The sequence below is a fragment of the Stenella coeruleoalba genome, assembly GCF_951394435.1.
Source record: "Stenella coeruleoalba genome assembly, chromosome: 9".
NCBI lineage: Eukaryota > Metazoa > Chordata > Mammalia > Artiodactyla > Delphinidae > Stenella > Stenella coeruleoalba.
The window spans coordinates 55,928,894-55,943,501 of NC_137155.1; the positions used below are offsets into that span (position 1 = coordinate 55,928,894).

A 14,608-nucleotide genomic window follows, 5' to 3' on the forward strand; every position below is an offset into this window, starting at 1 on the left:
GGAGTCCTGTTTTGGCGCCAGCCACTACTGCTGCAAACCAGGAAAAACCTCCGCCGAGACTTCGGTCACGGCCCTCAAACCCCCCCCCAACCTTCCCCCTCCCTCCCCTCCCTCCGGGGACCACCAGGCGCCACGCCACGAACGGTAAGCGCCACCGTCGCCACCCCCTCCCCCTCTCCCTCCCGGGCTCGGGCTCCCGGCGGGCACTGCGCGGCGCGCGCCCACCCCGCCCCTCGCGGCCGCCGGGCGTGGGCGGTGCCACCTTCCCCTCCCCCCGGCGGCGGCCCCGCGCGCAGCTCCCCAGCCCCCTCCCCTTCGGATGTGGCTGGAGCTTGAGGCGCGCAGGGCCGGAGACGGTGCAGACCCGGGACCCGGAGCAGCTCGGAGGCGGTGAAGTCGGTGTCTTTCTTTTTCTCTAGCTTTCACTCGGTGGTGTTGCTTAAGATACCATATGCGCCCCAGAGGCCCCCAGTTCCCCCGCTTCCCATCCCTTCCCCGCCCGACCCTGAATCAGGAGCTGGTGGGAAGGAAAGGAGAAGCGAACAGAGACCCCGCGGCGGGCCTGGCGCTGGGCCGGCGTCTGTAGTTGGTTTAGGGGACGAGACTCCTCCCCAAGGTTGAAAGCTGTGGCGACAACTGCCTTATTTCTAGACAAAGCGCATTTCTTTCTCCCCTCCCCCATCCCGGATCAAGAAGAGGGGCTCTCCTTCCCCTCCCGGCCTCGGTCGGCGACTTGGGCCTCCAGGGAGGGCGGTGCATTCTCCCGTATCCGCGCGGCCCGATGTCCGGAGGCTGCGGCGGGCGCTCCGTTACGTGGCCGCCGCCTGGTCGGGGGAGGCGCGGGCCCCGTGGCGCAGTGCCCTTGAGCCCCCGCGCCGCGGCCTTTGTTTCTCCCCGCGTGTGCGCTGACCACGAGGCCCGCGCTCCCAAGGGGGGGAGGGGGCGGGGCGGGGGCCGGGCGCTAAGGCCTTGTTAAGCCGAGTGGGGCAGGGGCTTGAGGGGAGCGGATGAAAGTGCAGAAAAGAAGTGATTTGGTTTCAAAAGTGGCACGAAATGGGACTGGAACATCTCGGTGTGTTTTTCCTTTAATTTTTTAACTAGTGATTGGAAAGGGAGGGTTGCTAAGAAGAAACCAGGTTGGGATTACATTACATAGGCGACTCTTTGGACTGTTAAGTGTAGAGGAGAAATACACAATAATTGGTTATTGTGATCGTTCGGGCAGTCGTTTGATTTTGAACCAAACTATTTGGCCATTTTTTAAAAATTCTGACTATGGTTATAAGTGGGATTTGGACTGGGGAAAAAAAATTGTCTATTTTTTACCTAAAGCTTTCTCGGGTACTAACGTGCCCGGTAAGGTTATCTAGGTACACTTGGTTACAACACTGATATACTCTTAGGCATGTATCACTAGTTTGTGCAGAATCTCAAAACTGCTTCTCTGTGGATTTGTATACATGTTTGATAACGTGAGTTACCTAGGTGGGGGTTGGAATCCAAACAAAGCTTATGTTTAGCTACTTTTTTGTGTCTTGCAAACTTTTTTAACTGTCATGCATTTTTCTAGTAATAGCTCTTCAAGTCTGCAATAAAAAATGGCGTCCAATAAAACTACGTTGGTAAGTTAATGACAACCTAAAATATTTAAGGATCTAACACAAACTTTTTCTTCAAATATTATAACTTTGCATCTCTGTGGTTGAGAAATTTACATCCATATATAGTTTACAGTCCCTTCTCTCCCCACTGTTGTTATGGGGAGAGTTAGGAGCAAAAAGGAAATTACTACATTGAGATATTTATTGACTTGGTTTAATAGTGTCTTGATTCGTTTAGGGAAACCTAATCTTGGGAGAGTAGCACGAAATAAATTTTTACCAAGTATTCTTATCTTGAAATAAAGATACAAAAAGTTATGTGACCTGGAAGAATGTTAGAAGCATACACAGACAAAGCAATAAAGCCCTTGTTGATTGGCATACTATTCTCGAAATCACTCTACTGAATTCTAGAGAAAGCAGGTATTTTTAGCATTGCCCTGTTTAAAGAACGGTTACCTTGTACGCTTAGATGGAGACAAAAGTCATTGAATGTTTCGAATTGTTTTGGTCACTGTCATATTTCAAACTTGCTTATTCTAAAATACAGAAGGGTCTTTAAATCATTGCAGTGTGGTTTTTTTAATACACGACATGAAAAAACATCACACATACGTCCAGGAAAGAGGAAACTAGATCTTCTGCATCTTCTCTCCAGCAGTTTTCTTAAACCCACAGTTTGCATTCTTAGGCTTCATTAAAACTTCTGTAAACCTGTAGACATGTATGTATTCAGCCATGTCAACTTTGGAGTTTTAACATAGTCATTGGAATATTCACATAAAAATCACGAAATTCAAAGTTATGGTTCCCACGGTATTCTAACACATTGCGTTAATAACAATTGCAAGTATATAAAGGTGAGTGTAAACATCTAAATAAAGCAAAATGGTTTTGGTTTGTGTATTCTCCCCTTGAGTTTTGCAATATAAAGGGCACGTTGGTGATTTTTAATTTGTTTCATCATTAGATTGCACTTTAAAGTCAAACATCCTGAGAAACATTTAAATATAAAGCCTGTCTGGTGGCATAATTTATTCCCATCAAAGCCATCAATGGAAAAAGCACAAAGCATAATCTGTGCTTCCTCAGGATTGAACTGTCCTTCAAATTTCATAATCAGTAAACCAAAATGTAGATAATTAAATTGGCTTTACAATCACCAGTATCAGAAGTATTGGATGGGAAACGAAATAGCTGTCCCTGAGACTGTGAGGATAAGTATAGATACAGAAAGCAAATAGATGCTTCTATTAAAATTAAATTGCTTTGCATACAGTTTGATAGTCTTCAGAATCTACCTAACTCTGCATTTTAAAATAATTTTGTTAGTGTTGTGAGATAATGTGTGCTGTAATTTAAATGGGAAAGTGGGTGGATTTTCTTTTAAAAAGAAAAGGATGAGCATTTGAAACTAGTTTATGGGTGCCATAGTAGTAAATACTTTATTTCTTTGACCAAATTTTTTTTAGCTTTCATTTTCTGTGTTTGTTTTTGTTTTCCTGTTTACCCTGTTAGCCTCTTAGTTTCATGGACATACTTTTTTTGTTTTTCATTTAGGATCAGTGTCTGATAAGCTTTGGTCTATACCAGTTTTTCTTCACTCTTTCCACTACCACCATCATTACCTTCCTTGTACTGTACGGAGGCAGAAGGCTATTTGACTGGGTGCAGTACCCAAGTATCTTGACTAATGAAACTTATAAGACCTGACATGGGGAATGGTATCCAACAAAATCAGGTGTTTGCTGCATTATTTAAGTTTCAGAGGATTTTTATTTCTTACATGTGTGTGTACACCTCTAAATGATTACGTATTTTTAAATGTCCTTTGCAGTCTTGAGGCATACCTGTTAATTTTTCTGCTTACATGCTTTAGGAGGGATGACTTTAGTGACTGAGCAATTAATTTTTTTTTTTAATAGCACCTGTTTTAAGGTGAAATGATTCCAAGATGAACATAACATGTGGGATTTCCCCCCTTAATCTCTTAATAACCATTTCCGGGTTTTTTTGAAAGTTTATCCATTTTCAATAACAAATCTGTTTTGAGTTATTTGTCTGTTGAGCTTGGTCTCCTGCTTCTCTCAGAGTGTTATACCAAAAAAAAAAAAAAATGTAACCTAAAAACTTGTAAGTTAGTTTCATTGGCTACCACTTTAGAGTCTTTCTCTTGAGAAGCCAAGAAAAGGATTTTTTCACATTAGATAATTAAAATGATCCAGCATTTTGGCCTCTTAAAGTGACAGCATTATAGGTTTGTTCCGAGTGGTCAGTGACATTATGTGCAGAGATTATGGGGAAATGATCTTGTCCTTTTTAACCTATTTATGGTCTCATTGGTTGACCCTGCAATTGATATCAGGGTTCTGAACCATGTTTTTGTTCTGCAGTTCTCTTTTCTCTTAAATTGTCGAGGCTTTTAACATCGGTGTTTCAATTGGGAAAGGGGGTCTTAGTGTTTGGGGGCTGTAGTTTTAATGGGTCTATGGTTCACTAATAAGACCTGTCACTATTAGCTATTCTCCTTTGTATCATTCTCTAGTAGTTTCTAATAGTTGTTTGTTGCTGTCCTGTGGTTAAAATGAGTGAAAACTCTACAAAAATTGGTCTTGTAGACTACATAGAAATAAGACCAGGAAAAGATAAAACAGTGCTTTCAAAGAATGTTTTTGATTGTATTATTTCAGTGAAGGGTGGTGGGTGATAGTTTTGAGTTAAACCCACAGAATCAAGAATTCCCTTATTTTATTATCTGTTAACTTTTACCTTTTCAGAAGGTATCTGCTCTGGGATATAGAAGTGGAAATTTAGGTGTCAAATGCAACGGTAATATAAGTACTCTAGCCTTTAAAATGTACTGAAAAAATCAAAAAAAGACATTTCTTAAATCTGTCTTGTTTTGTTTTAGCAAAAAATGGGAAAGAAACAGAATGGAAAAAGTAAAAAAGTCGAAGAGGCAGAACCTGAAGAATTTGTGGTAGAAAAAGTACTGGACCGACGTGTAGTGAATGGGAAGGTGGAGTATTTCCTGAAGTGGAAGGGATTTACAGAGTAAGAGATCTCAGTGCTTTTATTATATGTTTAACTGCACTTAAGTAACATTTAAAATTTGTTTTTAGTCTAAGATGTTTTTATCCATTTTCTGTAAGTTTCTTTAAATTTAAAAGCACCTTTAACCCAGGGTATCTTGTTTGAGGTATGTTTAAAAAGAGTCATCCATGTCTTTTGCCTGCAGTGGTAACCTAGCAGATTTGAGTCTAGTTGATTACCTTGGAGAGTCAGATTTATATAATATAGAGTACAGTTTGCTTTTTAATGTCTTTGGATACTGTACTACCAAGAATACCTAATGTACACGGTTTTCCTACAGAGGACATTAAAAAATAGTGAAGCTATGTAAGGTATACTAGTAGGTCTTAAACAGAAGTGCTCATCATAATTCAGATTCTACACTAGGTTTACTGTATCTTAATCTCTAAGAAGTAGAATCTGGGCATCAATAGACCAAGTTGTAATCAGAGGTTAAAAGTATCTTTCCTAGCATCTCTAAAATGATTTATTTCATTCTGTCTAGTTCTGTAAAGGCTTTCTGGATCAGACCACACAAAGTTAGCAATCTTGTAACTAGTGGTGTAGGGTGATCTTACTTTCACATTTGGTAATTGATATTCATTTTCTTTCCAGCCCTTCTGAAAAACACATGGAAATGGTCATCTCTGCCATATATCAGGGATTGGCAGACTTTAATAAGAGTCACATAGTAGATAATCTAGGCTTTGTGGGCTTCTGTCACAGCTATTCAATTCTGAGAATGCAGTACAAAAGCAGCAATAGGCAATACGTTAAACAGATGAACATGGTTGTGTTCTAATAATGCTTTTGTTTATGGGCCCCAAAATTCAATTCCATATGACTTTTACTGTGACATTTTTTTCCCAACCAATTAAAAATGTAAAAAACAGTCTTAGTTTGCCAGCCATACAAAAGGCTGGATTTGACTTTGAGTTGCCAACCCCTGTTTTATATCACTTCCCAATTTGAGTACCCAGCAGAAATTGAAAATACTGTCTCACATTTGAGAGCGCCTCTGAATTGCTGTGTTTTAAAACACAGTATTGGAGGCCTCAACCCTAAGAACAATCTGATAAAGTAATTTGAGGTGGGAACCAGGAATCCACCTTTTTTAAAGGCTCTTCCAGAGGAATTCTAAAGTGAGTTGTCCGCATAACTTGGAAAAATATTGGTTCCAGTTATTCTGCTAGAGTCAGATTCAGTTAACCTTGGAGGTAATAACGTTGCCCACTTAGTACGATCTGTGAAAGTAGACACAAAAGGAAGTATAGATTTCCTCAAAAGAATGTGAGGGGAGGGGGGAAATGATTAATATCTGCAGTACAGAGGACTTTTTGTCAGGTATGTATTAAATGGATCTGGATGATGGTGATGAACCATGTTTAATTGAATGAATTTTTTTTTTTTTTAACTGAACACAGTGCAGACAATACTTGGGAACCCGAAGAAAATTTAGATTGTCCAGAGTTAATTGAAGCATTTCTTAATTCTCAAAAAGCTGGTAAAGAAAAAGATGGAACAAAAAGAAAATCTTTATCTGACAGTGAATCTGATGATAGCAAATCAAAGAAGAAAAGAGATGCTGTACGTATAAAACATTGGCCAGCAAACTGGCTTTTTGTAAAAGGATGACTTGATTTTTTAAATGCTTTTTAAAACTCAAGTACTTTAAAAATATCATTAAAAGGCCTTTGTTAAATACTTAATATTTAATATTTGGGACAGAAAGGATAGGCATGGTTTACCCTACATTGTGTAAATGTCTAGTAAGTGCTTACACCACTTAAAATTGTGCTAGTGTTACTTTGGATAGATTGATGAATTTGACTTCAGATCAGACAATTTCCTCTGATCTAGACCAGCTGTCTTAAGTAAAAACAATACAAAATTGATCATTGAAAATCCCTTACAATACAGTGAAAACAATCTACATAGCACATTTTGATTATAGATCATTAGTGAGTGGTAGTGACCAAAACTTTGGCACATGATCCTTGTATTGCCAAACAGTACTTTGATTTTGAAGTATATAATCTTGGATAATAATTTTTTTTATTAATTTTTATTAGCATAAAATGAGATAATTGGTTCATTCACTGCATGTGTATTTTGAGCCAATCTTTTCTTCGTTGATTTCTTTGTGGCTTTGAGCAAATTACATAAATCCTTGCTTTTACCCTCAACTTTAAAACATACTTGTCCTGCCTTTTGGCCTAACACGGCAATTTGGGAAAAGGTCTTGGGTCTAAATTACATCTAGGCTTAGGGACTAAACATACAATACAGATTTATTGATAAGGACTTTGGATTTAAAATTTGATCATTTGGGGCTTCCCTGGTGGCGCAGTGGTTGAGAGTCCGCCTGCTGATGCAGGGGGCATGGGTTCATGCCCCGGTCTGGGAAGATCCCACATGCCGCGGAGCAGCTGGGCCTGTGAGCCATGGCCGCTGAGCCTGCGCATCCGGAGCCTGTGCTCCGCAACAGGAGAGGCCACAACAGTGAGAGGCCCGCATATCGCAAAAAAAAAAAAAATTTGATCATTTGAACTAGATGCTAAGTACTTCGCAGTCCATTATTTATTTATTTTTTTTTTTTGGCTGTGTTGGGTCTTCGTTGCTGCATGCGGGCTTTTCTCTAGTTGCGGCAAGTGGGGACTACTCTTCGTTGCAGTGCGTGGGCTTCTCATTGCGGTGGCTTCTCTTGTTGCGGAGCACGGGCTCTAGGCGTGCAGGCTCAGTAGTTGTGGCACATAGGCTCTAGACCACAGGCTCAGTAGTTGTGGCACACGGGCTTAGTTGCTCTGAGGCATGTGGGATCTTCCTGGCCCAGGGCTCAAACCCATGTCCCCTGCGTCGGCAGGTGGATTCTTAACCACTGTGCCACCAGGGACATCCCAGTCCAATAACTCTTAATGACAGTTCTGTCAAGATCATAGGTATTACCCTCATTTTTCACAGAAGGGAAACAGAAGTGAGCTACAAATTTGGTTCTGAACACTTTAGCAGCCAAGGCAAAAAGGTAACAATCTTAAGAATCAGTTGTAAGTAAATTGGAAGTCAACCACATGCTCAACAGAAGCACTGTTTAATAACAATAGTCATCCTGTATTGAGCCCTCGTAATGTGCCAAGCAGTGTTCTAAATGACTTAATTTGCTTTTCATATACTTTAAAATTTCTGTGAAACAGATAGTATTAATTGTATGTATTTTATAGAAAGTGAACCTGAATCACAAAGAGGTTAACTTGCCCAAAGCCACACAGCGAGTGAAGGTTAGAGTCATCATTATAACCTAGGCAGTCTGACTCCAGAGCTCGAGGTAATGATGTGAAAAGTCTCATGGGGAGAAAGGATTTGTTATGTAAGCACTTCTCTTTTTTGGTCTCAAGCCCCCTTTACACTCTAGAAAATTATTGAGGATCCCAAAAAACTTGTTTATATGGATTATAACTATCTGTACTAACTGCATTAGAAATTAAAGTAGAAACTTATGCAGTTTTGTATATTCAGTTAAGAATGACGAATACTATTACATGTTATTCATAACTTTTCATGAAAAATAACTTTAAATGAGAAGAGTGGCATTTTACATTTTTGCAAATCTTGTCAGTGTCTGTCTTAATAAGGCATTAGTCCTGTATTCGATTTGCTGTGCTATGTTGTTTGGTGGAAATATGCAAAGACAATCTAAAGTCACAGATACATGAAAAGAGGAGATCTTGCAGATAAACAGGTACTCCAGAAGGTCTCAGGCATCCCCAGGAGTCTCTCAGGCCACAGTTTTGGTTTATACTAAGTATTTTATAAGGTTTACTGTAATTCAGATTGATTACAATACTGATTAGTCTCATTTTAAAGTTTTTATTACTTTGCTGTTGATAGTTTCTGTGTGCTTTAAAAAATAACGTGGGTAATTTAGAGGATTCCTAGAAGTAATTTGAAATACTGACTTTCAAGAATTTATAATTATTAATTGATTTAGAATTACCAGAAAAAAAGAGATTGGGGTTTTTTCCCTGCCTTTTGGTGTCTTTGAATGAAGAAAGTTTTGTCTGTTTTCTTAATTTATGATTCAGAATATTTTAGACATCCAGATTTGTTTTTTCTGCTTGTAAGTTTAATGGAAATTAATATGTGTTTTAGTACTAAGTATGGGCTCTTGCTCTGGTCATTTGTTTCACCATCAGAAGGTTTTTATTTAAAAGTTATATATCATGAAAACAAATTGGAAGTTAACATTGTTAGTTTGCTCTCTGAAAAAAATGTGTGGGAACATTTATGTAATAATCATTTAACCTCTTTTAAATAGGCTGATAAACCAAGAGGTTTTGCCAGAGGTCTTGACCCAGAGCGAATAATTGGTGCCACAGACAGCAGTGGAGAATTAATGTTTCTCATGAAATGGTAAGTGTGTGGGTAATTTCTGTTATATTTTACAGTCAGAATAGATAATGTTTTTTTAAAACTTGTGAATTTTTAGAAAACATATCTACCTAGGTTTTATAAATAGTTGAGCATCATTAGGTAGAGAGTAATTATCTGCTAGAAGGATGATTCTAGTTACCTTGCTAAAGCAACAAGTGGCAAACTGTGGCCCGTTTTGGAAAATTAAGTTTTATTGGAACACAGCCACAAGTAACCACATAACCCTGAAGCAATACCTTTTGATTGAGTTATGATCCTTAAGTGAATGGTTATCAATTGACAAAAAACAGTTTAGACTTTTTAACTGAATTTTTTTTTCCCTCACAACAGGAAAGATTCAGATGAGGCGGACTTGGTGCTGGCAAAAGAGGCAAATATGAGGTGTCCTCAAATTGTAATTGCTTTTTATGAGGAGAGACTAACTTGGCATTCTTGTCCAGAAGATGAAGCTCAATAATTGTTTGCATTGCTTTTTATATATATTTATATATATATATAAAATCTGGTTCTTGGTTTTTTGATTTATTAGTGTGAAGAAATAACTACATTCTAATGAAAGTCAAGTTTGATATGTTCGTTTTGAAGTAGTATTGGGGAAGTTGTTGGGTTTTGGGGGGTTTTTTGGGGGTTTTGTTTTTGGTTTTTTTGCATCTGTAGCACTGGTTACTTTGAACAAATAAAAGCTTTCTGTAGTTGCTTCCTTTAGCAGAAAAGAAAAGCAAGCTAAAGTTGCTTCCTTTAGCAGAAAAGAATAATATACCATGGTATATTATTTCCTCTGCATTAGAGAACAGCTTTTCTAAATGTTGGGGAAAATCTCCATAGTCATTACTCAATCAGAATTTAGAATTTGCATTTAACTCATATATGCCTAAGGACCATTCTGGGTTTTCTGTATGTGTATACATAAAATACATATGTAAATGGTTTGGGGTTTTTTTGGTTATTGTTTAAACACATTTACCAAAACAAAAACAGCCTTTCACAACCATGGATGAGCCCATGTTTCTGGGGTTCTATCATTTTGAGCAATATAAGAAATCACTTCAACTTAAATTGAAAATTTAAGTCTTAACCTTTCAAATTAAATAATTTTGTAATTAATGAGACAAATTAAACAATTTAAATTGGATAATTTTTTAAAGCAGCCCTATCAGAATCTGCATCCATATCTACCATCATATAAATGCAGTTTTATATGTAAAACCTCCCTGAAAGGAAAATTTTATCTCTGTCAACCCAAATGAAAAAAATAGAAAAATTCTGGTATGTTTTCATTAGCCAAGCAAGACTTAGTTAAATGGACATTTAAAGCTTCCTCTTGGCAAACTATTCTAAGAAGTTGAAATCCGTGTGCTGTATTTAATGAAAGACTGTAATACATGCAATGTCTCAGACTTGTTAATGGAAACCTAATCAGATGGTTAGAGATGTTGGCAGTTTAGGATCTGCAGGAATAAATGAGTGAACAAAGTTTTCTAATCTAAACTTGACCTGCATGTTTTTTCAAACTTTACCCCAACCCATTCCTTACATGTAGGCTCAGTCTTCTCAGTATTTTGGGTTACTGGTTCAGCAGAAGCCAGGAAAAACAATAACTTTGTAGTAATCAGAATGTTATTCAACTGTATATTGTTTACTTTATTGTAAATACTGGTGAACAGTGGTCAATAAATAGTTTTATATTCCTTTATGTGATTGATTAGACTTTTTTTTTAATCTGATGACTTTATAGTGGGAGTAGAAACACATTCACTGTATTAACTTCATATTTGTAAATAGTGTGATATCACTAAGGCATTAGAGTACCTGTTTTAGATCCTTTGAGTTTAGGAATTTCAAGTAGAACATGTATTAACACAAAAAGGTTTTCTTGTTAAAATGAGTTTCAGGGGACTTCCCTGGTGGCTCAGTGGTTAAGAATCTACCTGCCAATGCAGGGAACACGGGTTTGGGCCCTGGTCCAGGAAGATCCCACATGCTGCGGAGCACATAAGCCCGTGTGCCACAACTACTGAGCCCGTGTGCCTAGAGCCTGTGCTCCTCAACAAGAGAAGCCACTGCAATGAGAAGCCCACGCACTGCTACGAAGAGTAGCCCCTGCTCACCGCAACTAGAGAAAGCCCGTGTGCAGCAATGAAGACCCAACGCAGCCAAAAATAAATAAATTTATTTAAAAAAATAAGTTTCAGGTGATGCCTAAGAGGAACTTGTTTCATTAAAGTGAAATTTTGATACCCAGACTCTAGTTTGTTGAAGCTGCCATCTTAAAAAAAAAACAGGTATTCTGATAGGACTGATCCTGTTGTGATATATTTCTTCTAATTTCCAAAATCTATACAGAAAAAAGGAAATTATCTATACTAAGCTGTTTATCAATTTTTTGTAGACCTAGCACTGCTCTCAACAGTGGGTTTGTAAATAATACAGAACCTTTTGTTCAGATCAGAAATTGATGACTGTACCTTGAATTTTAGCTTAGTGAGAGCATTTCTGGAAACTGTTGTCCATGTATTTTAATACCCCTTATGTTGTATCTGTTTCTTACTGGTGCTATAAAAAGTTGTCACAAACTTGAATGGCTTAAAACAAAAAATTTATTTCTGGAGTCCAAAATACAAAGTCAAGGTATTGGGCCTTCCCTGGCAGTCCAGTGGTTGACTCCACACTTCCACTGCAGGGAGCACAGGTTTGGTCCCTGGTCAGGGAACTAAGATCCCGTCGTACGCCATGCGGCATGGCCTAAAAATTTTAAAAAGTCAAGGTATTAGGGCTGGTTCCTAGAGGCCATCTATATTCCATGGTTCCTGGCCCCTTCCATCTTCAAAACCAGTATAGCACAGTCTCTCAACAAATTACTTCACCTCTCTCTACCTCAGTTTCCTCATCTATAAAATAGAGGTAAATCAAGATGAAATATAAGCATATGAGACACTTAAAACAATGCCTTGTATGTGGTAATAACAATGTGTATTACCTATTTTTAGTAGGGACACCGTAGGCTGTTGTATGGAGGTTCCCCAACTTAATCAGTTGCTGGGTATGAACACTTAAGTTGTTTGTAGTTTTTTGCTGTTAGATTAATGTGGTGAACATCCATTTCTTTGTGTCTTTTCAATTTCTTTCTCCAGTGGCATATAGTTTTCAGAGTACAGGTCTTTCATCTCCTTGGTTAGATTTATTACTAGGTATTTTTATTTTTTTGGCCATGCCATGAGGCATGTGGGATCTTAGTTCCAAGGTTCTTAGATCAGGGATTGAACTGGTGCCCCTTGCGTTGCTAGCACAGACTCTTAACCACTGGACTCCAGGGAAGCAAGGTGGTGAACATTCTTTTACATAATACATAGTGAAACTTAAGTAGATACAGATGGATTTCCAGAAATTAATGAAGTCGGCCTTGTACTGGTGTACGATTCTTCCATCAGTAGTCATTACCCCATATCCTTAGTTGTACTGCAGATTAATAATACTAAGACTGATTTTGTTGCCAATTCAATGGCATCTTGTTTTAATTTGCATGTCTGTGATATTTTTATTGAACATTCTTTTCATGCTTACTATTTGCATTTCCTCATCTATAAATGAATTGCCAATTTTACAGATTTTTTAATTTGTAGCAGTTCCTTATGTAATTATTAATTTTTTGTGTTGCAAATATTTTCTGCCAATGTTTTTTGACATGATTTATGATAACCATTTTGTCGTACCAAATTTTATGTGGTCAACCCTTGTCAGTCTTTATGTCTTCTGGATTTCATGTCTTGTTTCAAAATACCTCTCCCATTTTGAAGTTACATGGATAGTCTTTTTAAATTTCTTCTATTTTCATTTTCTTCATTTCATTTTTATAGTCAGGTCTTTAATCTGAGATTTTGTTGAATATGTGAAGGCTTCTGACTTTTGTTTCCCGAGATGGACATCAGTGCCTCTGAAGAAGTAGATGTGTAGGTAGCAGTTTCCCTAATCTCATGGATCGAAGATAATCATTACGCCACTACAAAAAGACTTGGCCAGCATATAAAACTGAAGTTTTTCTTTTTCGTAAAAGGCCTGAAATGTGTTCAATACCTGGACAAATATTGGCATCGAGCAAAAGATAAAAATCTCTAACATAAAGCTGAATATGAATAGTATATTTGTATGTAACCTATATGATACATAGACCCTTTCATCTTTTGTTGAAAAAATGAATTTGTACCTTTGAGTATTCACTGATCAAGGAGAGCAGTGTTAACAACTTAAAGCTCCAGTAGGTGATTTGGTATAATCAAGGAAATTGTAGCAGATGCCAATCTTCATAGCTTGATTCTTCTTATGGATGTAGTATCTCCTCTAAATGTGCTGCACTATTCAGATACATGACAGTCATCAGCATATCTGCTAATAGCGAATAAGGAGGGGGGATTTAGGGCTGTTGGGTTTTTTGGTGGGGTTTTAAGAATTTATATTACGTTAAAAGATTTCTGCAGGCAATCATGTCAGCTGGAAAATACAAAAATATGAAACTGTTCATTTGGAATCTTTATTTTCCCATTACAGCCCATGTTTTTACTGTAAAAGCAAACAGTATGAAAATCTCCATGATCACACATAAGAATTGTTTCATTCGTAGAATAAATAACAGTTGATGAATACTTTTTTATATTTTATTTCATTTATCCTCAAAATAGCCTTCTAGAGTAGGCATGATTGACCCCATTTTACAGGTGAGGAAACTAGGGCACAAAAAGGCTGAAGAAGGTCAAGGTCAGTTGTATGAACAAGAGCATTAACTACGGGAATAAAGAGAAGGGGACTCGTTTGAGGATAGGGTTTTGTCCATAGTAAGTCCCAAATATGTGCTTGTAGAATAAAGTGGTTTTGGATATAAAATGAGGTGATGTGGAGGTCAGGAAGAAAGGGATCCAGAATGACTCCCAAGTATTCATTTTTTCTGGGATGGATGAAAATGTGATTTAGTGAGAAAGGGAACCTAGGAGAAACCTTGAAGGGGAGGATATTAAAGTGGCTTTGGACATATACTGAGGTATTCCTTTGATTAGTATATTACTTAGTATGCTTACAACACATTACATAATTTGGCCAGAAGTAGGAGATACCCAATTCAAACCTGCTTTGATAAGGGAAATTACTGCTGGCCTAGAGACAAAATAACAGTGGTTCAGGACTTCCCTGGTAGCACAGCGTTAAGAATCCGCCTGCCAATGCAGGGGACACAGGTTCGAGCCCTGGTCTGGGAAGATCCCACATGCCGCGGAGCAGCTAAGCCCGTGCGCCGCAACTACTGAAGCCCGCGTGCCTAGAGCCCGTGCTCCACAACAAGAGAAGCCACTGCAATGAGAAGCCCATGCACTGCAACGAAGAGTAGCCCCCACCCGATACAACTAGAGAAAGCCTGTGCACAGCAATGAAGACACAATGCAGCCAAAAATAAATAAATTTATTTAAAAAATAATAACTGGTTCAGAGCATGGGCTCTGGAGTTTGACCCCATGGGTTTGCAT

At 38.3% G+C, this 14,608-nt stretch overlaps 1 protein-coding gene across 2 annotated transcripts; it reads left to right on the forward strand.

Moving 5' to 3' along the window:
- Positions 1-71: 71 nt before the first annotated feature.
- Positions 72-11,801, forward strand: CBX3 (chromobox 3). 2 transcript variants are annotated; one of them, XM_079932248.1, is made up of 6 exons: positions 72-144; positions 1,571-1,622; positions 4,513-4,655; positions 6,098-6,260; positions 8,986-9,080; positions 9,432-11,801. In XM_079932248.1, exons 2-6 carry the CDS (start codon positions 1,599-1,601, stop codon positions 9,556-9,558), a joined length of 552 nt encoding a protein of 183 aa, XP_079788374.1. In that variant the 5' UTR covers positions 72-144; positions 1,571-1,598; the 3' UTR covers positions 9,559-11,801. The 2 variants fall into 2 exon arrangements, with proteins under 2 accessions (XP_079788374.1, XP_079788373.1); XM_079932247.1 differs by lacking the exon at positions 72-144 and adding an exon at positions 306-395 and having other exon boundaries at positions 9,432-11,800.
- The last annotated feature ends 2,807 nt before the right edge of the window (positions 11,802-14,608 follow it).